Genomic DNA, 26,337 nt, shown 5'->3' with positions numbered 1-26,337 from the left:
TTATACTGCATCTGCCACGCATCTGCCCACTCACTCAACCTGTCCAGGTCACCCTGCAACCTCCTAACATCATCTTCACAGTTCACACTGCCACCCAGCTTTGTGTCATCCGCAAACTTGCTAGTGTTGCTCCTAATTCCCTCTTCCAAATCATTAATATATATGGTAAACAGTTGGGGCCCCAACACCGACCCTTGCGGCACTCCACTCGCCACTGCCTGCCATTCTGGAAAGGACCCATTCACTCATACTCTTTGCTTCCTGTCTTCCAACCAGTTTTCTATTCATGTCAACACCCTACCCCCAATACCATGTGCTCTAATTTTAGTCACCAGTCTCCCGTGCGGGACCTTATCAAATGCTTTCTGAAAGTCTAGATACACTACATCTACTTGCACCCCTTCATCCATTTTACTTGTCACATCATCAAAAAATTCCAGAAGATTAATCAAGCATGATTTCCCTTTCATAAATCCATGTTGACTTGGACTAATTATTTTACTGCTATCCAAATGCCCCATTATTTCCTCTTTAATAATTGATTCCAGCATCTTTCCCACCACCAAAGTCAGGCTAATTGGTCTGTAATTCTCTGTTTTCTCTCTCGCTCTTTTCTTGAAAAGTGGGATAACATTAGCTATCCTCCAATCCACAGGAACTGATCCTGAATCTATTGAACATTGTAAAATGATCACCAATGCGTCCACTATTTCTAGAGCCACCTCCCCGAGGACTCTGGGATGCAGACCATCAGGCCCAGGGGATTTATCATCCTTCAGTCCCATTAACCTACCCAATACTATTTCTCGCCGAATGAAAATTTATTTCAGTTCCTCTATCCCCTTAGATCCTCTGTCCTCCAGTACATCTGGGAGATTGGTTGTGTCTTCCTTAGTGAAGACAGGTCCGAAGTACCTATTCAACTGCCATTTCCTTGTTGCCCATAATAATTTCACCCGTGTCTGCCTTCAAGGGACCCACATTTGACTTTGCTACTCTTTTTCCCTTAACATATCGAAAGAAGCTTTTACTGTCCTTCTTTATATTCCTGGCCAGCTTCCCTTCGTACTTCATCTTTTCAGCCCGTATTGCCCGTTTTGTTTCCTTCTGTTGTCCTATGAAAGTTTCCCAATTCTCTGGCTTCCGGCTACTCTTTGCTGTGTTATACATCTTTTCTTTTAGTTTTATTCTATCCCTAATTTCTCGTGTCAGCCACGATTGCCTTCTACTCCCCTTAGAATCTTTTTTCCTTTTTGGAATGAAATGATCCTGCGTCTTCTGGATTATGCCCAGAAATTCCTGCCATTGCAGTTCCTTCGTCATTCCTGCTAGGATCCCTTTCCAGTCTACCTTGGCCAGCTCCCCTCTCATGCCTTCATAGTCCCCTTTGTTCAACTGCATCACTGACACTTCCGATTTAACCTTCTCCTTCTCAAATTGCAGATTGAAATTAATCATATTATGATCACTACCTCCAAGCGGATCCTTTACCTTGAGTCCTCTGGTTCATTGAACAACACTAAATCCAGAATTGCCTTTTCTCTGGTCGGCTCCATTACAAGGTGCTCTAAGAATCCATCTCGGAGGCATTCTACAAACTCTCTTTCTTGGGGTCCTGAACCAACCTGATTTTCCCTGTCTACCTGCATATTGAAATCCCCCATCACCACAGTGGCATTACCTTTGTTACATGCCAGTTTTAACTCCTGCTGCAACTTACACCCTACATCCGGGCTACTATTTGGGGGTCTGTAGATAACACCAATTAGTGTCTTCTTGCCTTCACAATTCCTCAACTCAATCCACAGTGACTCTACCTCGTCAGTCCCCATGTCTCCCCTCGCAAGGGACTGAATTCCATCCCTCACCAGCAGAGCTACCCCCCCTCCTCTGCCCACCTCCCTGTCCTTTCTATAGGATGTATAACCCTGAATATTAAGTTCCCAGACCCGATCCTCCTGCAGCCACGTCTCAGTAATCCCCACAATGTCATATCTACCAACCTCTAACTGATCCTCAAGCTCATCCACTTTACTTCTTATACTTTGCGCATTCATATACAATACTTTTAATTCCTTACGCATCTCACCTTTCACATCGATCCCTATTACAATTGGCTATACTCTCCTATCCCTTTGTGAGCTTCCTTTCCCGTTAATTCTGGGATCATTAACTATCCCTTTATTCTCTTTCACTTTCCCATTTGAATGACTATCCCATTTGACACCCCACCCCCCCTTATTCAGTTTAAAACCACCCGTGTAGCAGTGGCAAACCTGCCTGCCAGAATGCTGGTCCCCCACCTGTTAAGATGCAATCCGTCCCTTTTGTACAGTTCCCCCTTACACCAAAACAGATCCCAGTGATCTAAGAATCTAAATCCCTGCCCCCTGCACCAGTTCCTCAGCCACACATTCAGGTCCCGTATCTCCCTGTTCCTGCTCTCGCCAGCACGAGGAACTGGAAGCAAACCGGAGATAACCACCCTGGAGGTCCTGCTTTTCAGCATTTTTTCGAGCTCTGTAAAGTCACGCTGGAGAATTTTCATCCCCTTCTTTCCAACATCGTTTGTGCCGACATGCACAACCACTTCCGGCTGTTCACCTTTGCCCTTGAGGATTTTCTGCACTCTGTCCATGACATCCTGGATCCTGGCACCAGCGAGGCAGCACACCATCCTCGAATCCCGCCTGTTGCCGCAGAAACACCTATCCGTACCTCTCACAATGGAGTCTCCAACTACAATGGCGTTGCCCGACGTTGGCCTCAATGTGTGACTCAGTGGACCCTGGAATCCATGCACAGTATCTGGAAGGATCGGCATTGTACTAGATAGCTTGGGAAGCCTTCAGGTAAGACTGGGGTGCGGAGCATGCAATCCACCCAAAATAGAGCACAGATTGTTGTTGTTCTGTCTGGGACATATGACAATAAAGCACTTGACTCTTGAGCACATAGAACAGCACAGGGGAGAAAGAGGCCCTGCAGCCCTCAATGTTTGTGACGAACATGATGCCAAGTTAAACTAATCTTTGTTTGAATGTGATTCATATCCCTCCATCCCTGTATATTCACATGCTTACCTAAAAGCCTCTTAAATGGCACCATTTATCTGTTTCCACCACCAAACCTGGCAGTGCGTTCCAGGCACCCAACACCCTCTAGTAAAAATAACTTGCAAACACATCTCCTTCAAATATCCTTCTGAGCAATGCACAGTGACTGGAAGACCTTGGAGAACCACTGCTATATCAGAAGGGTATGAGGGACTGCTATGTCGTCTGTTTCACAGAGACATAGTTCACCCTGAACTCTTCGGACATGGCACAAGAGAATGCAAGAGGCTGCAGAGTGTCCATCACAGGCATAGCTCCCCCCACCATCTAAAGCATTTACATGAGGCGTTGCATCAATAAGGTGGCATCTATAATCAAGGATCTCCACTGTTCAGGCCATGCCCTCTTCTCGCTGCTATCGTTGAGCAGGAGGTATCGATACTGGATGTCCCACGCCATCAGATTCCGGATCAGCAACTTTGTTATTCGTCTTGGTGTTTAATTATCACATGTGCTGAGATACAGTGAAAAACTTTGTTTTGCAAACTATTAAGACAAGTCGCACCACACATGAGTGCATCAGGTAATGCAAAAGAGCAAAGGAGAATATGATGTTGCAGCTGCAAAGAAAATGCAGAATGATTGAAAGATATGCAAAAAAGTAATATTGTAACAGGCTGTGGCCAGGGTGACAAGTTATTAGTTTAGTTTAGTTTAGTTTAGAGATACGGCACAGAAACAGGCCCTGTGAGGCAGAAGTGCTGAAATTGTACTGTGAGACAATAGCAATGGCCATGGTTTTATGGCTAATTAAAAAAAAGTAATCTCATTTAGTTCATCATTTAAATTAGTCTTAAAATCTGAAATCGAGGGCCCTTTAAACATATTAACAAGTCCATTAGTAACATCAATAGGTTTACACTTGCATTGTGCAATGCCTTAAAAAAATAGGAAGGCCAATACAGTCATCAGTTGCATTGAAGTATCTGAGGTAGCTTCAGAATCAGTTGTAAAAGTTGTTGGTGGTAGAGTGTAGGAAGGAACTGCAGATGCTGGTTTATACCAGAGATGTCCTGCTGAGTTACTCCAGCTTTTTGTGTCTATCTGTTGGTTGTTGTAGCCGGAGACCCGGGTTCGATCCTGACTACGGGTGCTGTCTGTACGGAGTTTGTACATGACCTGCATGGTTTTTTTCCGAGATCTTCGTTTTCCTCCCACACTCCAAAGACGTACAGGTATGTAGGTTCACAAAAATGCTGGAGAAACTCAGCGGGTGAAGCAGCATCTATGGAGTGAAGGAAATAGGTAACGTTTCGGGCCAAAACCCTTCTTCAGACTGATAGGGGGTGGCGGGGAGAACCCCCTATCAGTCTGAAGAAGAGTTTCGCTCCATAGATGCTGCTGCACCCGCTGAGTTTCTCCAGCATTTTTGTGTACCTTCGATTTTCCAGCATCTGCAGTTCCTTCTTGAACACAGGTATGTAAGTTAATTGGCTTGGTAAATGTAAAAATTGTCCCTTGTGGGTATAGGATGGTGTTAGTGTGCTGGGATCGCTTGTTGGCGTGGACCCGGAGGGCCGAAAGGGCCTGTTTCTGTGCCGTATCTCTAAACTAAACTAAACTAATAACTTGTCACCCTGGCCACAGCCTGTACATTATTACTTTTTTGCATATCTTTCAATCATTTGTTCTATATCTCTCAACATCAGAGTCCACATCTCTCGTTTCCCTGTCCTATGACTCTCAGTCGGAGGAAGGGTCTCGACCCAAAACATCAGCTATTCCTTTTCTCCAGAGATGCTGTCTGACCCGCTGAGTTACTCCAGCTTTTTGTGTCTATCGACAGGGCCAATATTTATTGTCCATTTCTAATTGCCTGTGAACTGATGAGATGTTGAAGACTCAACTGCAGTTGTTGGTTTGGTGTCACATTGAGGCAATAGGATGAAATATTTATTCCCTGCAGGACATTGATGTATAACACCGGTATTAAAAACAATTTGCCAACTTTATGATCACCAATACTGAAACTAACTTTTAAATTACCAGATTATGTAAAAAAAAAGTGGTGTTGCTTCATAATAATGCATAATATCTTGGTGGCTGTGTTATTATTCTTTTCATCACTGTGATATATTATAGCAACCGGTATAAACATAGATATTAATATCATACTTGTATTCTATGTATCGGTACTTTAATTTTCTGATTGGAAAAGATTCTATATTTTTGCGGCTGAATTAGAGCATATACTGATAAAGCTAATCAAGCACCATTCATCTGTGTTTACATACCCCAGCTTCTGTAATTTACAGTTTGAAGCACTACAATTGGAGAAAAGCTTATTAAGTCCATCATCTCCCAGTTCATTCATGCTCAGGTCCAGCTCCGTCAATGTCTGGTTAGCTTTTAACACAGAAGAAAGTGTCTCACAACAAACATTTGTTAATTTGGTGTTCATCACCCTGTGGGAAGTACAAGAATTAGAAATTTAAAATTGTTAAACTTTGCAATAACATTTATAAAATATCTGTTTGTTTAACATTGTTCCTCATATTTTAAGTTCCTATTAGTCTCCTGTCCAAAAAACTACTGATACAGTCCATCACAGGTACTGACCTCCCCACTATCGATGGGATTCACAGGAGTCACTGCCTCAAAAAGGCAGCCAGCATCATCAGTGACCCACACAACCCTGGCCACACACTCATTTCACCCCTGCCATTGGGCAGAAGATATCGGAGCCTGACAACTGTAGGAACAGCTTTTTCCCAATGCCCATCTATTAAACATTAGCTATTAAAGGCTATGAAACGCTACAACCTTCAGCAAGCTCTTAACTATGTAGACTTGGGAGAAATGGTTTTGCCTTTTTGCACGATTATTGTTTTTTTAAGTGTACTCATGTGTGTATGTATGTATATATATTTATGCATATATAAAAATATATGCATAAATATATATACATATATAAAAACACATATGTATATATATGTGTGTATATATATATATATGTGTGTATATATATATATATACACACATATATATATATACACACACACACATATATATATATATATATTTATGTATGTATGTATGCATATATGTATATGTATATGTATGTGTGTGTGTGTGTGTATGTATGTGTGTATATGTGTGCATGTGTGTATATGTATGTGTGTGTGTGTGAGTGTGCATATGTATATGTATGTATGTGTATATGTATGGGTGTGCATATATATGCATGCGTGTGTGTATATGTATGTATGCGTGTGTATATGTATGTGTGTGTGTATATGTGTGTGTGCGCATATGTATGTGTGTGTATATGTATGTGTATGTATGCATATACGTATGTCTGTGTATATGTATTTATGTGTGCGTATATGTATGAATATGTGTGTGTGTGTATGTGTATATATATATATACACATACAATTAAAAACGTGTTTATTTATAGTTTACAGTGTACTATGTTTACATATTCTGTTGTGCTGCAGCAAGTAATAATTTCATTGTTCTATCTGGGAGATATGACAATAAAACTCTTGACTTTCTTGCTTTTGAGTTGACATGACCTTTTACCAAACTTACCAACAGGAGGACGAAACAGATAATTACAAGGATGGTTGGGTGGGGATGCAGTGTTGAGTGAGAACTAGTTTGGGTAAGTGATTATAAAGGCACCTTTCCCTGGGGTGGCATTATTTGACCATCCAAGAGATTAGCCTTTCCACAACGCCAGAGGTTGTAGGGACCGACGATGCCATACTTAATAGATGATTATCTTTCCAAAACTAGGATCCTGGGGATATTCAAGAACTCTAGGATGAAAAGAATCTTTTACCAGAATGATGAATGTTTGTGTATATTCTGCAGCCGTTGTAAACTGGATCAAGAGGAAGTGAATGCTCAGGGGAAATGAATGGTGCTGATGTTGAATATTTCTCCAGACGAGTGGATTGTATTGTATCATACTCCTGATTGTGCTTTGTGAAAGGTGGAAATATTGTGAGTCTGTGAGAATACTGAGTTTCTAAGTGGCTAGGTTGACCTTTGTATTTATCTGACTGGTAATTGGTGATACCCTAGTCTGCTGGTGGTGGGAAATTCACCAATGCTAATAAATTTATGCTTCGATGAGAGATGATTTATACTCTTTTACAGTCATTGCCTGGCACTTTGTGGTGGGAATTTTAATCAGCTAATGCTGTTGTCCAGGTTTTGCTCTTTGTTGGCATGGACTCCATTGCACCATCAGCAGTGAACATCTACCTCTCAGACTTTCTGAATGAAGGAAGTCCTAGATGAAGTAGCTGAAAGTTTCTGATTTCTTGCTCTAGTTTTGGATTTCCAACATCAACAGTTTGGATTTTTAATTGGAGGCACAAGAGACTGCCAATGCTGAAATCTTAGGCAAAAAACAAAGTGCAGGAGAAAGTCTGACCCGCCCAGTTCTTCCAATTTTGAGTTTCAATTATTCATCCTCGGGGGTAGACACAAAATGCAGGAGTAACTCAGCGGGCCAGGCAGCATCTCTGCAGAGAAGGAATGGGTGACGTTTCGGGTCGAGACCCTTCCTCAGACTGATGACTGATGAAGGTTCCAAGCACTTGACAGGTGTAAAGTAAGAGGGCAATTCTCTCGCATTGAATCAAAGAAGGAAAGAGTTGGAAGGAGCAGTTTGGCTCATTGCTTGATTTCCTTCAGCTTTGATACCACAGTGCTCAGTTTCAGATCATTTTAATCTCTACAGTACATGATATAGATTCAGGTACTTACTTTAGTGAATTAATTTGGCAGCTTGTTCCACTCAAAACCTCACACAGTGAATTAATTCCATTAATTTCTAAGTTGTTGAAGCTAAGATCCAGTTCTTTCAGGCTTTGGTTTTCTTTCAGAGATGAGATGAGTTCTGTGCAGCTTTGTACTGTGAATGAATTCTTTGCCAAACTTTTAGATGCAAAACAAAATATTTTCTAGTTGTTACTTTATTGTGAAGCAAATGAATAAAGGTGAACATTTTTGAATTTGAAATGTCAAAATTGAACATTTTTATGATTTACTAGAACAAGTGCAATCCGTTGGGCCCCATTCTCCCAACGCAATATTCCACAACTCACCCGTTCACCCAACGCAACCCGTTTCCACCACTCACCCGTTCCCCCAACGCAATATTCCACCACTCACCCAGATCCCCCAACTGCGCAGATGCGGCTCATTTGCCTTCATCCCCCAACACTCCCTCCCCTTCTCTTCACCCTCCCTCTTCTCTCTCCTCTCCCTCCCCAACTCCCCACTCCTCACCTCTCCCCTGTCACAGTCCCCCACTAAACACAATGTTTAAATAACATTTCTCCTCCTTCCCTTCCCCATTCCCACCCTCTACTTATAACAAAGTAACAAATCTCTCATTCCACTGGGTGGAAAACTCTTCCCTCCCCCTCCTCTTCAAACTCCCTCTTTTCTCCCTGCTCCTCACCTCTCCCCTATCACACTCCCCCACTAAACACAATGTTTAAGTAACATTTCTCCTCCTTCCCTTCCCCACTCCCTCTCTCTCCTTACAACAATGTAACAAATCTCTCATGGAACACTTGATGGGCAGTTTATGTAAATTAGATCCCATTGTGATGTCGTCAGGTGGAGCACTGTTGATGGGCAGTTTATGTAAATGAGATCCCATTGTAACATCATAGCTGCAAACTGCCACTGCAGTGTTCGTCAATCTTTCTCAAACTGGATTTTGTAAAGTTAAAAACGTGAATAACATAAAATATAACATCAATCTGAACGAAACTTGTTGAAAACACACCACAGGCCAATTGTGAGTAAGGTGGTGCAAAAATTGCAGCACTATCGTGTGCCATTTTGGCATAATTTCAGGAACTCACTCACTCACTCACTCACTCACTCACTCACTCACTCACTCACTCACTCACTCACTCACTCACTCACTCACTCACTCACTCACAGGGAGACATCCAAACAAACAAGATGAGATTTTTAGTAATGTGTAGATTATGAAAAACAATGAATTGCCGGAGTACATAAGTGTTTGTCATATACAATTGCAGATGGATACACACTACACAATACATCCGTACACACAGGCACAACTATACAAGTGATTTTTTGTGTGAACAAGCAATTGTGAATAAGTACAAAAATAATTTACCCCAGACTTTGTAATGTGCAATTTTTGTCTTGCAATAAATCGCGCAGATTTTCAGCTCCTGGGTCATCCTCATAAGTGCCCATTATTCCAAACTCAAACGCAAATATAGAATTTAACCTAAACAGAATACAAACGAGCTTCATGTGCATTTTATTGTTTTCATTCATTTCTGATATTTAGGTATTGCCAGCAAAGCTGCACACTGCTTCTCCTTATTTCTTTGTTATCTAATTCTACATATATTGCCTTATCTAATGTCCACAAGTAATAAAAACTACCGTAGATTGAGATAAGTCATACGGGGTACTTGTTAAGATATCAAGCATACAGCAATAATGGTTTCCTTCTGTTTCGTTTGGAAATCTAGTTTTCTTATCTTAACTGTTTTCTTTCTTAATATTTAATTTGAGGTCAATACGACATATTGCAATTGGACATGAATTGCTTTGCTGGCAATACCTAAATCCGGAAGTGGCGGCGCTGGGAACGGCTGCGGCTCGCCTGCAGTCCGTTTGTCTTTACTTTTTTGTGTTGTTTTTTTTCGTTTTGTGTAGTTACGTTTTTGGTTTTTAAGCTGTGTTTATGTGGGGGGGGGGGGTGGGGTTGAAACGGGGCTTGCTGTCTCTCCCTTCGGGGAATACGACTTTTTGTCGTATCCCCCCTTCTCTGCCTCCATCTGCGCTGTGGCCTAATGGCGGAGCTGGCGACCTCGAGGCTCCGGACGGCAGAGCCAGTCAGGACTCGCCCTGGGCTCGCTCCCGTGAGGGCGGCCTGACGAGGGACTGAGACTCTCTCGTGAGGGGCTGTGACGCTCCCGTCGGAGTGGCCCAGCTCGAGGTGAACGGCACTCCCGTCGGAGTGGCCCAGCTCGAGGTGGAACGGCACTCCCGTCGGAGTGGCCCAGCTCAAGGGAGGAACAGCGCTCCCGTCAGAGTGGCCCAGCTCAAGGGAGGAACGGCGCTCCCGTCGGTGTGGGCCCAGCTCGAGGGAGGGAACGGCACTCACGTGAGGGCGATCCGGCTCGGGGCTGGAACGGTGCTCCGGTGGGTGGGACGGCGTTATGGCGGCGGTGACCTGAGTCCGGGGTTCAGCCGCGGGCCAGCGGCTGCGTCCGCTGGACTGGAGGGCGGCAGCTTCGGCCACCCTGGGCCGCGGTGTTTGAGCCGGCCCGTTCGCGGGGTTCGGTGAGCCGCGGGACTGTTTGTGCCATCGCCCTGTGGGGAATCGCCTCAGTGCAGAGGGAGAAGAGGAGGGAAGAGACAGTAACCCTAAGATTTTTGCCTCCACCACAGTGAGGAGGTGCTTGGAGGATACACTGTGGTGGATGTTAATTTGTGTTTATTGATGTTTTTTATTGTATGATTGTATGTATGACTGCAGGCATGAAATTTTGTTCAGACCATAAGGTCTGAATGACAATAAAGGTATTCAATTCAATTCAATCAATCAAAAGTTACTTTCTTCTTTCATGCATGTGGATTGGCTACTTATTAACAGGTTATTTGATTTTTTATGAATCAAAAGTGAAGCCAATTTGAACCTCCCTGGCAGTTTTGAAAGCTAACACTGTGGAAGGATAGGATCAAAAAAAATGATTGATTTAGTTGCAAGGACCTGGGGATAATGCAGTACATTAGGAAGCGTTTAGTGAAGATCCATCAGATGACTTCAAAGCTAGGTGGAAATGATATGATGGAGAAAATCTATCCAATTAGTTGTTGACTGCAGGAGTCAAAGAAAATGATCAGCAATATCCTAACATAAATAATTAAGGTTCCACATATGCAGTTTTCTGAAGTATTTTATAAATTCTTGTTGATTTTAGTGGAGGTTGTGTCAATGCCGCAAGGATACTTGAGCATTCAATTTCTTATTCGAGTAATATTTCATTTTTAATATTTTCTTTTCTCACTAACATCTGGGTATGTTTAGCACATTAAAGGCAAGTGAGTAGATACTTCAAAAACAAAACAAAATTAAATGTAGTTAGAACAAGAAAGTGACTGCTTTGATCATTAACTTTAAAATAATTGCACTGCATATCGCAGGCTGTGGTTTTCGCTGACAACTCTGACATTTGCTGTCATTGTTATGGTAATGCTTATCTTTAGACTGGAAATAAGAACTTTTTTGAGAGAGTACAGAGTTCTAATCTGTTTTTCTGAATTCTAAACTTATTCTTTTCAAATATCAAACAATGACATAAGCTATCCTACACTTTAAGCAGACATCTCCCATTCATTCTCTCCAGAGATGCTGTCTGTCCCATTGAGTTACTCCAGCATTTTGTGTCTATCTTCGATTAAAACCAACATCTACAGTTCTTTCCTACACTTTAAGCATATCAACGTTTACAATTAGTTTCAACAATAACACTACCACCACTAAAACCAATCATAATTTAATCCTGGAGATAAAAAAAATGTGTCAATGTTGAGGTGCAAAGCTAACTTGAATATAGGGTCAAAAAATGAGATGCTGGGACAGGTTGACCAAAAGCCTGAATTAGTTTTAAGGAAAAGTTTAAAAGAGAGAAAGCGCAAGGCCATAGGGTGGGAATCCAGAATGTGGAACCAAAAAATCCAAAGAGGTGGTTGTCCATTGTTGGGTAAAGTGCTGTATAAAAGACTACTTCCAGTGATAAACAGAATGTAATATGTGTGTGCATTTGAGTGTGTGTGTGCGTTTGCGCGTGTGTCGCGTCCGTATGTGCATGTAAAGGTTGAGAAAAATTATATCCTGAAATTGCGTCTGTGTGTCTGTTTGTCTGTATGTTTGTGTGTGCTGTGTGGAAGGGCAAGGTAGGACAGAACTAATACCCTGGAGGGTATTGAAGAGAGATAGGAAAATTAGGCCATGAAAAGATTTTAACACAAGAATGAGAATATTTTGTGGGAGACCTCAAGTTCTCGGTAAATTGTGAAAGGTGCAGGCAGAGTCATGACTGCCATGGCTGGAAGAATCAGGAACCAGGGCACGTGGAATGAAAATGTTTTGTGAAAGTAGAATGTAGAAAATGTTTGTGATTTGGAATGCACTACCAGGCAGAAATGAATAGGATTGAATTGTGGCTGAGTGGATGACTAGAATTGAAGATTTATTTTGGATTATGGAGATCGAGCAAGGAAAGGTGCTAGCTGGACTGATGTTACGTAAATGTCACAGTCTCGATGGACTGATCAGCCTCCTCCTGCCTTGTAATCATTTGTCATTCTGTGCTACACGGATGTGCAACAGAAACTGAGAGCAATGGTAGTCACATACCCAAGCTTCTGTAATTTACAATCCTCATTCTTCAGTGTCTCACAGAGTTGATTCAGTCCTTCCTCACCTATCCTATTATTACTCAAGTCCAGTTCTACCAGAGTCTTGTTTTCTGTAATCATGGAGGTCAAATCATTAGAGCAGCTGGAAGTTAATTTATTACCCCCGATTCTGCAAATAAAAAAAGACAAATGTTGAAATGTTAGAGGTGCCAGTACATTCTGCTGATCCTTAGACAAAAAAAATACTAATTACACATATAATTATTAAAATTACTGACTGACACCAATGTGCTCTCCCGAACAACACAAAATCCAACAATGCGTTTCTCCTAGGATGGGCCTCCTGATATAACTATCATGGAGGGCATTTAGTTTAAACAATGGGTGGCTTCTGGTTGCTTTCTGTGGTGATCTGTTCCATAATACCCAACTTTGGAAAATCATTGAGAATCCCTTGCTAATGCAATCACAAATTGGGTTTCAAATTTTCAGCAGTTCTGCAAATAGGTGGATTTCTCAGAGGTTTGTTAAATTATCACAGATGCAAAAGAAAAATATTCCAATTATTTTTTTTTAGTTCTTAACCACTACTTCAAAACATGACCTTGTATTGGAAGAGAAATCTACTGAGTTTCAGTGTAAAGTTCAGCATGGATTTTTTTGAGCGTCTTATTTTTACAGTAAATAGAGGCTAAAAGTATTTATTTACCTCAGAATTTGCAGCGCACAGGCATCTTTTGATAGAGCTTTATGTAAAAAGCTAACTCCTTTGTCTTGTATATTATTATCACTCAAATCCAGGAATATTATGAAGTGGTTAACACTTAGAACGTCAACCATTTGTTCACAACTTTTATAAGTAAGATTGTTTCCATCTAACCTGTATGATAAAAATAAGCAAGAAATGATTTAGGAACAGTCTTTTTCTGTTATGGTGTACCGACACCTCTAACAAGACAAAGATCCTAATTTGAGGAAGGATATTCTTGCTATTGAGGGAGTGCAGAGTAGGTTCACGAGGTTAATTCCCGGGATGGCGGGACAGTCAAATGATGAAAGAATGGAGCAACTGGGCTTGTATTCACTGGCATTTAGAAGAATGAGAGGTGATCTTATAGAAGGGTGATTCTTCAGTGTCTATTTTGGTGTCCTGCTACTTTGATGCTGCATATAAGGAAAACCCATAATTCTATCCCATTTCTTCTTTTTCTATATTGCTAATAAACATAATCCTCATAAATAAAGATTAAACCCAAAATGAATAAAGTGTTGTTTTTTAATGTTTTTTCCCTATGTTCAATGCACCCCCTCCCCCCACTGGGGAAGAAGGGCTGAAGAGGGCCAAGCGCGGAGAGGGACATCGGGTCACGGGAAGATGCGACGGCTGCAACGGGGCTTCGTGTCCGCCTGGAGCTGGAGATGGAGCTGGAGCTGCTGGAGCTGGAGATTAGGGGAAGTAATCCTAACCCTAGCCCCAACCCCAACCCTAGCCCCAGCCCCAGCCCCAACCTTAGCCCCAGCCCTAACACCAGCCCTAACCCCAGCCCAAACCCCAACCCTAATCTTAGCCCCAACCCTAACCCTAACCCTAGCTCCAGCCCTGACCCCAGCCCTAGCCCCAGCCCAGGCCCCAGCCCAGGCCCCAGCCCTGGCCCCAGCCCTGACCCCAACCCCGGCCCAAACCCTGGCCCCAGCCCCAGCCCCACCCCCAGAATAAGGGGTAGGCCATTTAGAACTGAGGCGAGGGAAAGCTTTTTCACTCAGAGTTGTGAATTTGTGGAATTCTCTGCCTCAGAAGGCAGTGGAGGCCAATTCACTGGATGCATTCAAGAGAGAGTTAGATAGATCTCTTAGGGCTAGCGGAATCAAGGGATATGGGGAGAAGGCAGGAATGGGGTACTGATTATAGATGATCAGCCATGATCACATTGAATGGCGGTGCTGGCTCGAAGGGCCGAATAGCCTCCTCCTGCACCAATTGTCTATGTATCTATGTATCATGATTTCATTTTCCATTCACTTGACAGGAATGTTAAAATTAATGAACTGTTCTGACGCCATTTTGTGTAGAAAAAAAGCACTGGTTAGGAATACAAGGGAAATAACATTCAGGCATGAGAGATATCTGAGTATTGCATTAACTTGAAATGTGAGGATACATGTTACAACATTGACTCCCGAAACTTATGTACATATATACAGAGTATGCTTCATGCATTATGTTTGTAAATGGAAATATGCTTGTTATTATGGAAATATGCTTGACATTACACATTCAGTGCATTCTTCCTTACTTCAGAGTTTGTAATTTGCAATCCGGCCTTTTCATTACTTCAGAGAGTATTTTCAGCCCAGTATCTCGAATATTGGCTCCAGATAAGCTAAATATAACAGATTCCAATTTATATCAGCAAAGGTGTAAAATAAGACAGGTTGCCATAATGGTGTTCCATTTATCCAAAGCATCTCTCATTATAAAGTTTGCCTATATACAATACAGGGTGGCACGGTGGCGCAGTGGTAGAGTTGCTGCTTTACAGCGCCAGAGACCCGGGTTCGATCCTGACCATGGGTGCTGTCTGTATGGAGTTTGTACGTTTGCCCTATGACCACGTGGGTTTTCTTGTGTTTCTTCTTACACTCCAAAGACATACAGGTTTGTAGATTAATTGGCTTGGTAAAATTGTAAATATTGTCCTTAGTGTGTGTTGGATAGTGTAATGTACGGGGATCGCTGGTCGACACGGACAGGCTGAAAGGCCTGTTTCAGGCGCTGTATCTCTATAAACTAAACAACATCTGTTTTATGTCGCCATGTTCAGAAACAGTCATGCCATTCCAAGGTAGACAAAAATGCGGGGTGAGGGCAGCATCTATGGAGTGGAGGAATAGGCACATTTCAGACTTCAGACTTTATGTCTACCTTCGATTTTTCCAGCATCTGCAGTTCTTTCATGCCATTCCATGTAGTTGGAATATTTGCATTACATCCGCACATCAGTTTTTCTTTACCTATATTCCTGGCTCTTCTGCAATGGAGGTAAGTCATCAAACCTCGCTTTTCCACACAACCTCCTTGAGAACAGAATAACTTAACTAATAGTTACAGGGGTTGGCCATTTTCTCCCATGGTGTCTGTTTTGCCATTGTATGTCATTACTATGTTCCTGCACTAACCTCATGATCCTGATTTACTTTTTTATAAAACATTTACAGATTTCTGTCTTGAAAAAAGAGAAAGACAGATACTTTACAGCCCTCTTGGGTAGATGCTTCCAACGATTTACCATTCCTATTGAAGAAATGTAATCTCATCACTTTTCTGAATAGCTGACCTATCCATTTTAGCTATCCATTTTATGACCTCTTTCTTTAGTAATGTGGTGTGAATGTATTAGATGGATCCCTCGCCCATGTCTCCTCTACATCCCATAGGTCTGCATACTCTAACCCCTCCATCCAGATGGAACAGTTGCCCTGGTCCTTACTTTTTATCTCAAAAGCCTCCACATTCCAACAAATCATACTCCGACAATTCTGCCATCTTCAACGTTGATTGCACCATCAGTCACATCTTCGCCCCCCCCCTTTCCCCTTCTGCAGAGGCCACGCCCTCTGCAACTCCTTGATTCAATCATCCTTTCCCACCCACACTCCCCCTTCTCAGGTACTTCCCTGCAACCACAGGAGATGTATCACCTGCCTCTATACCTCCTCCCTCACATCCATCCAGACGCACCAGTCCTTTCTTGGTGAGAGAGGTTCACATGAATCTCTTCTAACCTCACCTACTCAATTTGGTGTTCCCGATCTAGGCGAGACCAAGTGCAGAGTTGGAGGACCGTTTCACCCGAGCACTAGTGCTTGGTTTGTCAGGGACTGCTGGATCTTCCAATTGATAACCATTTTAACTCCCTTCCCATTCCCATATGACCATTCTGTCCCGAGCCTCCTCCATTGCCAGAGTAAGGCCACATGCAAACTGGAGGAACAGCACCTTGTATTCCGCTTGGGTAACATACAACCAACCAGTATGAACATTGGATTCTCCAGGTTTTAGGGAACTAACCTACAAACAACATCCTTTGATTTTCTATTTATTTTTCCTTCTCCATGTCTTCCTTGTGCCACACATAGAGAAGTGGGGGCAGGAAGATCCTGCACCCATATCCTGCACCCATTTTCTCCCCTGCCATGTCCAACTAAAGTTCCTTCATCTGGCTTAAAATTCGCACCTATTCTACCCTTATCGCACACTTTTTTGTCCCTTTCGCCTTTGTCCAACCAGATATTGTACCTATCATAACCCCACCTAACCTGTATCTGCCTATCACTTGCTCGGCTTTATCCTGCCCCCACCTCTCTTCCTGGTTTCTCCCCGCATCTCCATCCCCAACCACTATCAATCTGCAGAAGGGTCCCAACCTGAAGTATCACCTATCCATGTTCTCCAGAGATGTTGCCTGACCGGTTTGAATTACTCCAGCACTTTGTGTTTTTTGTTGTTGTGTAAACCAGCACCTGCGATTCCTTTAAACTCCTATTTGATTATACAGATGCTGTAACACATACTGCATATCAAAGCAGATAGGAAACGATTGAAGTCACAATGCAAACTGCTATTACTGTGAATTGGAATCTGAACTCACAGCATGACAAGTAATCCATGTACAGTAATTTCTTCCGAATCTAGAAGATGAGGTTCTAAAATGCACTAAGGCAAATACTCACTTTATCCCAGTAAAGTAGTTTGCAATGAGAAGAAGTCTCTGTATACCAATAGATGGTAGTCTGTACAGTGAGAGATCCAATTCTTGGTAGTTCTCTTCTGACATTTCCAAAGCAAAGCTAACGCTGAGCATTGCGCTGGTGAGAGAGTGCCCGATGTAAAGGTTCCAGACTTGAAGGCAGCTTTTGTGTCCTCGAGGGCAGAGGTGTCATCTAATTCGTTTAGGCAGTGGAAAATATTGATGGTTTGCTTGGGAGGAATATTTGTCTGCAAGATCTTTTTCAAGACTACAACGATTTTCTTGGGGTCATCTTTGGGCTTGTCATCCGCCAAAAGACCTTTTAATATTTCGTGATTTTTTTTCGTCCCCAGTCCACAAAGGAACCTAAGAAAAAATTCCTGGCATCCTTTCTTATCTTTAGCTTCATTTTAATAGCATCTTTACATATCTGGGAATAACTGAGCTTTTCAAGCAACTTATGACTTTTTCCAAAGGGATTCTTTTTCTGATTGTAAAAAGCAAGGAAAACATACAAGGCTGCAAAGTATTCCTGGAATGCCAAATGAACAAAAGCATAAGTGGGTTTCCCTTCATCCATTTTAATCTCTTTGCAAAGGCCGCCACAAATGAACGCGAGGTCAATATTGTTCCGTGTGAAGTCTTCCTCATTGAATGTCTGGTTAACATCTTTGGAGCTCTTTTCAAAAGCCAGCTTCCCCAGTGCAATGATTGAGTCTTGCTTCTTCTGCAGGGTCTGAGCCGGGACATCATCTGCTGCAACTTTCATTTTTTCCTGCTGGTATATAATCAGATGAACCAGAAATTTGGAGTAAACTTCTGTTAACGTTTGGGGTACGTCATCCACTCCTGCTGAGTTTAACACAGCTTTCAGGACAGAAAACAGAGTAGAGCAGAAGGCGGGGACCGTGCACATGACGAACAAGCTCCTCTGCTTCTTCACAACCTGAATCATTTTTTCTGCCAGGCCATCCTCTTTGCATCGCATGCGGAAGTACTTCTCCTTTTCCTGGTCTTGGAAGCCTATGATTTCAGTTGTCCTGGTTATGTGTAAACGAGGAATTTTGTTTCGAGTTCCGGGCCGGGTGGTTATCCAAATGGTAGCCGAAGGAACAAGTTCCCCTTTGATGAGATTGGTGAGCAGAGTGGTGAATGTGACAGGTGTGTTCACATCCCGACACATTATGTATTTGTTAAAGTCTAGGTTGAGTTCACCGTCTGACATCCCGTCGAAGATAAACATGGATCGGATTGATTCATTTGTCAAAATGCTCTCACAGCTTTCCTCTTGACCGCAATATTGTTTGACAAGTTCAGGTAGAGTAATTTTCATTCCCTCCTCGGACAATAAGCTCAGCTGATAGAAGGAAAACATGAAGATGAAATCGTAGTCCTGCAATGCAACACCTGTAGCCCAGTCGTACATGAGTTTTTGTACAAGGACTGATTTTCCAATCCCAGCTATTCCCCTTGTTACTATGGTGTTGGAGGCCAAGGGCTGGTCAGGTAGAGGTTCAAAAATGCGATAAAGTTCAATAACCTTTGTGAATCTTCATTGCTCTTCTCATCTTCCTTAGATACCTCACGAGGTGGATATTAACAAAACGCTGACACAGCAGGTCACGGGTCCCCCCCTGTTCATTATATTCTATCAAGTGCTGCCACTCATCTTTGTATTTCTTTTGAGGGTTGCTCTGAGATCATCCAAATCAGCTTCTATGATGGAAGATAAAAAAAGAGGTAAAAAGAAAAAGTCTTCTAGTTTAGAGATACAGCGCAGAAACAGGCCCTTTAGGCCCGCCTGCAACACGCCGGCCAACAATCCCAGCACATTAACGCTATCCTATACCCACTAGTGACATTTTTACATTTACCAAGCCAATTAACCTACATAACTGTACGTCTTTGGAGTGTGGGAGGAAACCAAAGATCTTGGAGAAACCCACACAGTTCGGGGAGAACGTCCAAACTCTGTACAGGCATCACCCGTGGTCGGGATCGAACCCGGGTCCCCGGCGCTGCATTGCCGGTTCTCTGGCGCTGCACTCTACCGCTGCCCTACCGTGCCGAGTATTCATCTTTTAGATGAAAATGAAAATGAAAATTGCAGTTAAAAAAAACAGTAATCATCATAAGCCGTGTGGTGGTAAATAATTTCCTATCAAAAAGGAGAGAATAAGGCACCTTACTAAGTCAAGGAGACCCAAGAAGATACCTGGCAAATGGACAGAAGGGTTCGTAAAATGAGGGGGGGGCACCTCATTGAAACTTAACAAATAGTGAAAGGCTTGGATAAAGTAAATGTGGAGAGGATGTTTCCACTAGTGGGAGAGTCCAGCACTAGAGGTGATGCCCTCAGAATTAAAGTACGTTCCTTTAGGAACGTGTTGAGGAGGAATTTCTTTAGTCAGAGGGTGGTGAATCTGTGGAATTATTTGCCACAGAAGGCTGTGGAGGCCAAGTCAATGGATATTTTTAAGGCAGAGATAGATAGATTCTCGATTAGTATGGGTGTCATGGGTTATGGGGAGAAGGCAGGAGAATGGGGTTAGGGGGGAGAGATAGATCTGCCATGATTGAATGGTGGAGTAGACTTGATGGGCCAAATGGCCTAATTCAGCTCCTATCATTTATGACATTATGACCTAAGGTATAGTCACAAGCAGGGGCCTCTGATGACTACAACATCTTTAATAATCAACAAGCAGCTTCTCCACTACCGAAGGTTAACTGGTCTATAATTCCCTTTTTTTTCACTCCCTCCTTTCTTAAAAAGTGGAGTTACATTAGCTACCCTCCAGTCACAGGAACTGATCCATAGTTGAGAGAACATTGGAAAATGATCACCAATGCATCCATGATTTTTAGGGCCATCTCCTTGAGTAATCTGGGATGCAGACCATCAGGCCCTGGGGATTTATCTGTCTTTAGTCCCAACAGTTTACCTAAAAGTTTACCTATTTATCTGTCTTCAGCCCCACCAGTTTACCTGGTGGCGCCATCAGCAGTTGCTGCCTCGCCAACAGTCTGTCTGTCGTTTCTTCTTTTTATTATTTTAAGTATGTTTTAGTGTCCCTTGACTTGTTTTTTTGTGGGGATGTGGGGGGGTTTGGGGAAACATTTTTTCAATCTCTTACCTCGACGGAAATGTGATATTTTTCCACATCGTATCTCCGTCCCCACTGCGGCCTAACATCGTGGAGTTGGCGGCCTTTCTTGGAGACCGATGGCGCTCCAAGCCGCGGGAGTCTGTGGGACTTTAACATTGTGGAGCTTGCGATCCCTTTACCGGGGATCGAAGCTGCAACCGCGGGGCCTGTGGACTTTAATATTGTGAAACCCACGATGTCTGGTAAGAAGAGGTCAATTTGGGAGCTCCATGCCACGGAGAGAGTTTTAATCACTCCGACGCGGGAGTTTTGATCACTTCAACCCATCGGCTGCAGGGGCTTTGATCGCCCCGACTGTGGATGGTTTGACTGCACCCACCATGGGAGAACAAAGAGGAAGAAGATTGAACTTTATTGCCTTCCATTACAGTGAGGAATGTGGAATCTACTGTGATGGATGTTTATGTTAACGTTTATGTGGCTGTGCGTCTTGTTGCTTCTTACCTTTTATGGCTGTGTGGTAACTCAAATTTCACTGTACCTTAATTGGTACATGTAACAATAAACTAACCTTGAAACTTGAAACCTTCAAACACCATTTCCTGACTAATGTGAATTCCCTTCAGTTCCTCCCTCCCACTAGATCTTCGGTTGCCTAGTATTTCTGGGAGATTGTTTGTGTCTTCCTTAGTGAAGACAGAACCAAAGTACTTGTTTAACTGTTCTGCGATTTTCTTGTTTCCCATTATAAATACACCAGTCTCTGATTGTAAGGGACCTACATTTACCTTCACTAATCTTTTCCTTTTTACATATCCAAAGAAGCTTTTCGAGTCAGTTTTTATATTCCTGCAAGCTTTCTTTCATGCTCTTCCCCCCCCTGCTTAATTAACCCCTTTGTCCTCCTCTGTTGAGTTCTAAATTTCTCCTAGTCCCCTGGTTTGCTGCTTCGCCTGGCCAATTTATATGCCTCTTCCGTGGATTTAACATTATCCTTGATTTCCCTCATTAGCATGGTTGAGCCGCCTTCCCCGTTTTATTTTCTCGCCAAACAGGGACGAACAATTTATGGAGTTCATCAATGTGGTCTTTAAATCTTTGCCAAAAGACAATAGACAATAGACAATAGGTGTAGGAGTGGGCCATTCGGCCCTTCCAGCCAGCACCGACATTCACTGTGATCATGGCTGACCATTCCCAATCAGTACCCCGATTCTGCCTTCTCCCCATATCCCCTGACTCCGCTAATTTTAAGAGCCCTATCTAGCTCTCTCTTGAAAGCATCCAGAGAACCTGCCTCCACCGCCCTCTGAGGCAGAGAATTCCACAGACTCACCACTCTCTGTGAGAAAAAGTGTTTCCTCATCTCCGTTCTAAATGGTTTACTCCTTATTCTTAAACTGTGGCCCCTGGTTCTGGACTCCCCCAACATCGGGAACATGTTTCCTGCCTTTAGCGTGTTCAAGCCCTTAACAATCTTAATTCTATCTACCATCAACCCTTTAATTATAATTTGCTAGTCTGTCCTAGCCAATTCCCTTCTCATACCTTCAAAGTATCCTTTCTTTAAGTTCAGGACCCTAGTCTCTGAAGTAACCGTGTCACTTTCCATCCAAATGCAGAATTCCGCCATATTTTGGTCACTGTTGCCGAAGGAGTTCTGCACAACAAGATCGCTAACTAATCCTTCCTCATTATACAATACCCAGTCTAGGATGGCCTGCCCTATAGTCGGTTCCTCTACATCAGCAACCTTATTCTGCATAGGGGCCAGGATGCATGTCTGTGAGCGGATGGCGGGCCACATCTATCATGTGTACACATGGATCCCGCCCACATCCCACCCTGGCGGGCAGGCAACAAATCACGTGTTCACAGAAGGCGCGCAGCTGTGCCGGCGGCTTTGCGCAGGATACTGTACAGCCATAGCCAGGCGCTGAGCCGCACTCGGTGTTCGGCCACGCTCAGCGCTCGGCGGCGCTATGCGGTCAGCCGCACTCGGCGCTCGGCGGGCTGGATGTTTACGGGGAAAAAATACACCTGCGGGCCGGATGATTTCAGGTTACAGGCCACATTCGGCCCGGGGGCGGTAGGTTGCCGACCCGTGCTCTACATTTTGGTTTAAAACACCATCCCGTATACATTCCAGGAAATCCTCCTCCTCAGTGCTGCTACCAATTTGGTTGGCCTAATCTATATGTAGATTAAAGTCACCCTTGATAATTGCTGTACCTTTGCTACACGCATCCTAATTTTCTGCTTGATACTATCTGCAACCTTCCTATTGCAGCACTCCCAAGTCCCTTTGCCCCTCTGATTTCTGAATTCTCTCCCCATTTGGTCTTTATTCCTACCACCAAAACGCATGACTCTACACTCTGCTACACTATATTCTATCTGCCAATTCTCAGCCCACTCTCACAACCTGTCCAGGTCCTTCTGCAGAGTCTCTGCTTTCTCTACACTGCCTGCCCCTCCACCTATCTGCATATCATCTGCAAACCTGGCCACAAAGCCTTCTATCCCTTCATCCAAATGTTTTATAAAATCTTTTTAGAACTGGGAAATAAATAAATCAAGACACAAAGTGCTGGGATAACTGAGTGGGTCAGGCAGTATCTGTCGAGGGAACATGTTGGGCTGGGACCCTTCTTCGAAAACTGCATAATGGGAGAAAGCTGGAAAAGAGATGGGTGTGGGACGAAACCTGGCGAGTGATAGGTGGATGCAGGTGAGTGGGGTTTCATTGATGGACAGATGGCCGAAAGCTAGAGGTGAAAAGTAGATCATCTAGATAAGGAGAGAAGAGGAATGAAATGCAAAACCAAATGGAGGGGTATAGGTTGAAGGGGATTGGGGAGTGGGAAGAGGGGGAATGAATGGTGGGATAGTGGGAGAAATGGGTATGCATTAGAATAGGGGTTACTTCAGCACAGTGTTTTACTCAAGATTCCAGCATCTGCAGTTCCTTGTGGCTCCAAGAGAGATTTTGAGTTAGTATTGAGTGTCGGGGAGGATGGGGAAGGACAGGTAGGAGAAAGAAAGTCATCGCTGATGTAGTGAGATAAAAGTGACTCCAGGGATAAGCAATTGATAAGATCGTCTGTTAAATGGCTTATGAATAAATTTAGAGTGAGGGAGAGAAAATGAACAGAAGAATTTCATAGTTGTGAAATGCAGACAATGAGAACACAAAGGGAAATAACATCTACAAAATGCGGAGGTGAAGGCCATGGTAATGAAGGAAGTAAAATAGAACCAATATTTCAGATGGATCACTATAACAGAAGTGAATGATTTTGATTAAAAAAAAGAGAAAATGAGTAACCAAATTTGTTGAATTTAATGGACACAAAATGATGGAATAACTCAGCGGGCCAGGCAGCTTCTCTGGAGAGAAGGTATGGGTGATGTTTTGGGTCGAGACCCTTCTTCAGACCTTGATAATGATAATGAGTCACTTGTTCCTCTCTGATTGTGGCCTCCAACATGGTTATAATTAGACCCATCATTGGGGAAAAGCATTTAATCTTGTTGCGGTCCTCGGTAATTAATGTTAAATTCAACATCTTCTGGGAACTTGCTCTCTCTGTTTGGATCAGAATGGCTAGTTCTGCTGCTATATCCTACAGGTTCGCATTTCACACCTTTGAAATCCCTTTGTTCTTTCTTGCTTTAAATGTCCTTACATCAATCAAATAACAATCAGCTCGGCAACCTTGGTGTCAATCTTTCAGAGAGAATTCATTTTTGCTATCCATCCATTCACCACATCACTAGTCCTGCAACTTATAAAAATATATTTGTCTCTCTTTCCCAGTTTGGATGAAGATCCTTCAACTTGTCAGGGTAGATAGTCCCAGAGTGGAAATGTCAAATACTAGATCTCATAGGCTTGAGGTGAGAGGAGGAAAGTTTAAAGGAAGTGGGTGAGACAAGTTTTCTTAAACAGAGAGTGGCAGGTGCCAAGAGATGATGGAAGCAGATACAATAGCAACATTTCAAGGACATTTAAATAGAAACAGGGACATAAGGGGAATAGAAAGACACTGACTATGTGTGGGCAGATGGGATTAACATAGATTTGACCAAAGGGTCTTTAAGCTTCAGAATCAAGCAGGACATTAAGCTATCAAGATGAAATTGATGGGGTTCAAAAAGGATAGGGAAAGTTATTAAATGGATGACAGCATTTGATATAATGCTTAGAGTGTGAAAAATAAAACATTGTAAATGCGAGCTAATCAAGTAGCATTTAACACATAATAGTGTAAAGTAACTTGGAAAGTAGCAGAAAGGAACTCAATTCTAAGAAAAGATATATTGGTAAATTATAGATCTGATGTGATATTTTTGGTACTTACTGGTAAGTTTCTTGGCATTGGCACCTGGAAATACAAAAGAAATGTCGTGAATTATTTATCAAAAATATAGAAATATTCCAATTGCACACTAAGCACATGTGATGATATGTAAAGGAATTACCTCCATAGTAGTTAACAATGGTCTTGTTGTCCATCGAAACTGTTACTGGTCCAGAGATATGATCACTTTGGATATTGGGTGCAAAGAGTTTTCCTCCATCACTGACGTTCTGATGAGTCTCGATTTTTTTACCTGAATTATGTTAATAGTTTAAAATAATAGTTTATGTTATTACAGCAAGTTTTATTCGCAACCAAACTCATTTTTCATTATGATTATGTATGAAGAGAAAACATTTTAATTAACTTTCTGCAGTTATGATAATTTTGTCATAATTCTCTTGAAATAACATTTAACCGCAACATTTCAGGAAATGTGTCTTCACGTGTATAGTTCCGTTATGGGGTCCCAAACAAGTTAATCAGTTAATATTAAAACTATTTTGTGACAAACATATATATCTTAAACTTACAACCCAGTGGTATGAATATTGATTTCTCTAACTTTAGATAACCCTTGTATCCCCTCTCTCTCCATCCCTCCCCAACCCAAGACGTTGTACTAGATTCAAAGTCATCCTGTTGAGTTTCATTGTCTGCAACTCATTTTCACCTAGCTCACAGCTAACAATCGGTTGTTTCCCTTATCATCATTACTTTTTTACATATCTTTTATTCATTTGTTCTATAACTTTCTATATCATCATCTATATCTATCCTTTCCCTTTCCTCTGACTCTCAGTCTGTAGAAGGCTCTCGACCTGAGACGTCATCTATTCCTTTTTTGATCCACTGTTTTACTCCAGGTTTTTGTATCCATCTTCTATCTTAAACTCTTCTTTGGCTTACCTGTAGCCATCGTGCCAGTCTGTGGATTGTAGTACAACTAAGAACTTGGAATGTGAAATTCTGAAAGGAAAATACCAACAAAAGAAAACAAAAATGTTTTAAAATACTGCTTTAAATTATATTTATCTTTTATTTTCTTGCTCTATAAAACTTGGTTTGGTTGCATTTGGAGTATTGCATGCAGTTCTGGTCGCCTCATTGCAGGAAAGATGTGAAGGATTTGACAAAGGTGCAGGAGAGGTTTGGATTAGGGACTATCAATTACAAGGAGAGTTTGGACAAACGTAGATTGTTTTCTCTAGAATGTTGGAGGTTGAGGGGACTCCTCATAGAGGTACATAAAATTATGAGAGGCATAGATGTGCTAGACACTCAGAACCTTTCTCCCAGAGTGGAAATATCAAATTCTATAGGGCATAGATTTAAGGTAATATGGGGTAAAGTTTAAAGGAGAAGTGCAATGCAAGCTTTTCACACAGAGGGTGGTGGGTACCTAGAACGTGTTGCCATAGGTGGTGGTGGAGGCAGATACAATAGTTGCATTTAAGCGGATATGTAGGGGATGGAGGGATATGGATCATGTGTGGACTGATTAGTGTTGTTCTTTGCTATGTTCAAAGTTGCATGTACTTGTAACTCCAGAAGGAAAAACATAACTATCATTAATGTTGAATCAACAATTTATATACATGGATGGTCTTTTTTT

The 26,337-nt window shown here is 42.4% G+C and overlaps 1 protein-coding gene across 1 annotated transcript; it reads right to left on the bottom strand.

Moving 5' to 3' along the window:
- Positions 1-3,392: 3,392 nt before the first annotated feature.
- On the bottom strand, positions 3,393-25,641 carry LOC116979506 (NACHT, LRR and PYD domains-containing protein 3-like). The gene is made up of 10 exons (XM_033031016.1): positions 25,632-25,641; positions 24,723-24,746; positions 19,438-19,463; positions 17,714-18,746; positions 17,354-17,651; positions 15,513-15,575; positions 12,499-12,669; positions 7,839-8,009; positions 5,351-5,521; positions 3,393-3,546 (listed from the first exon to the last, which is right to left on the bottom strand). The coding sequence occupies exons 1-10, from the start codon at positions 25,639-25,641 to the stop codon at positions 3,393-3,395; spliced, it is 2,121 nt and encodes a 706-aa protein (XP_032886907.1).
- Between the last annotated feature and the right edge of the window lie 696 nt (positions 25,642-26,337).

Source organism: Amblyraja radiata, chromosome 13, assembly GCF_010909765.2.
Source record: "Amblyraja radiata isolate CabotCenter1 chromosome 13, sAmbRad1.1.pri, whole genome shotgun sequence".
NCBI classification, from domain to species: Eukaryota; Metazoa; Chordata; class Chondrichthyes; order Rajiformes; family Rajidae; genus Amblyraja; species Amblyraja radiata.
The sequence above is the reverse complement of the archived record's forward strand: the minus strand, read 5'-3'. Positions and strand labels throughout refer to the sequence as shown.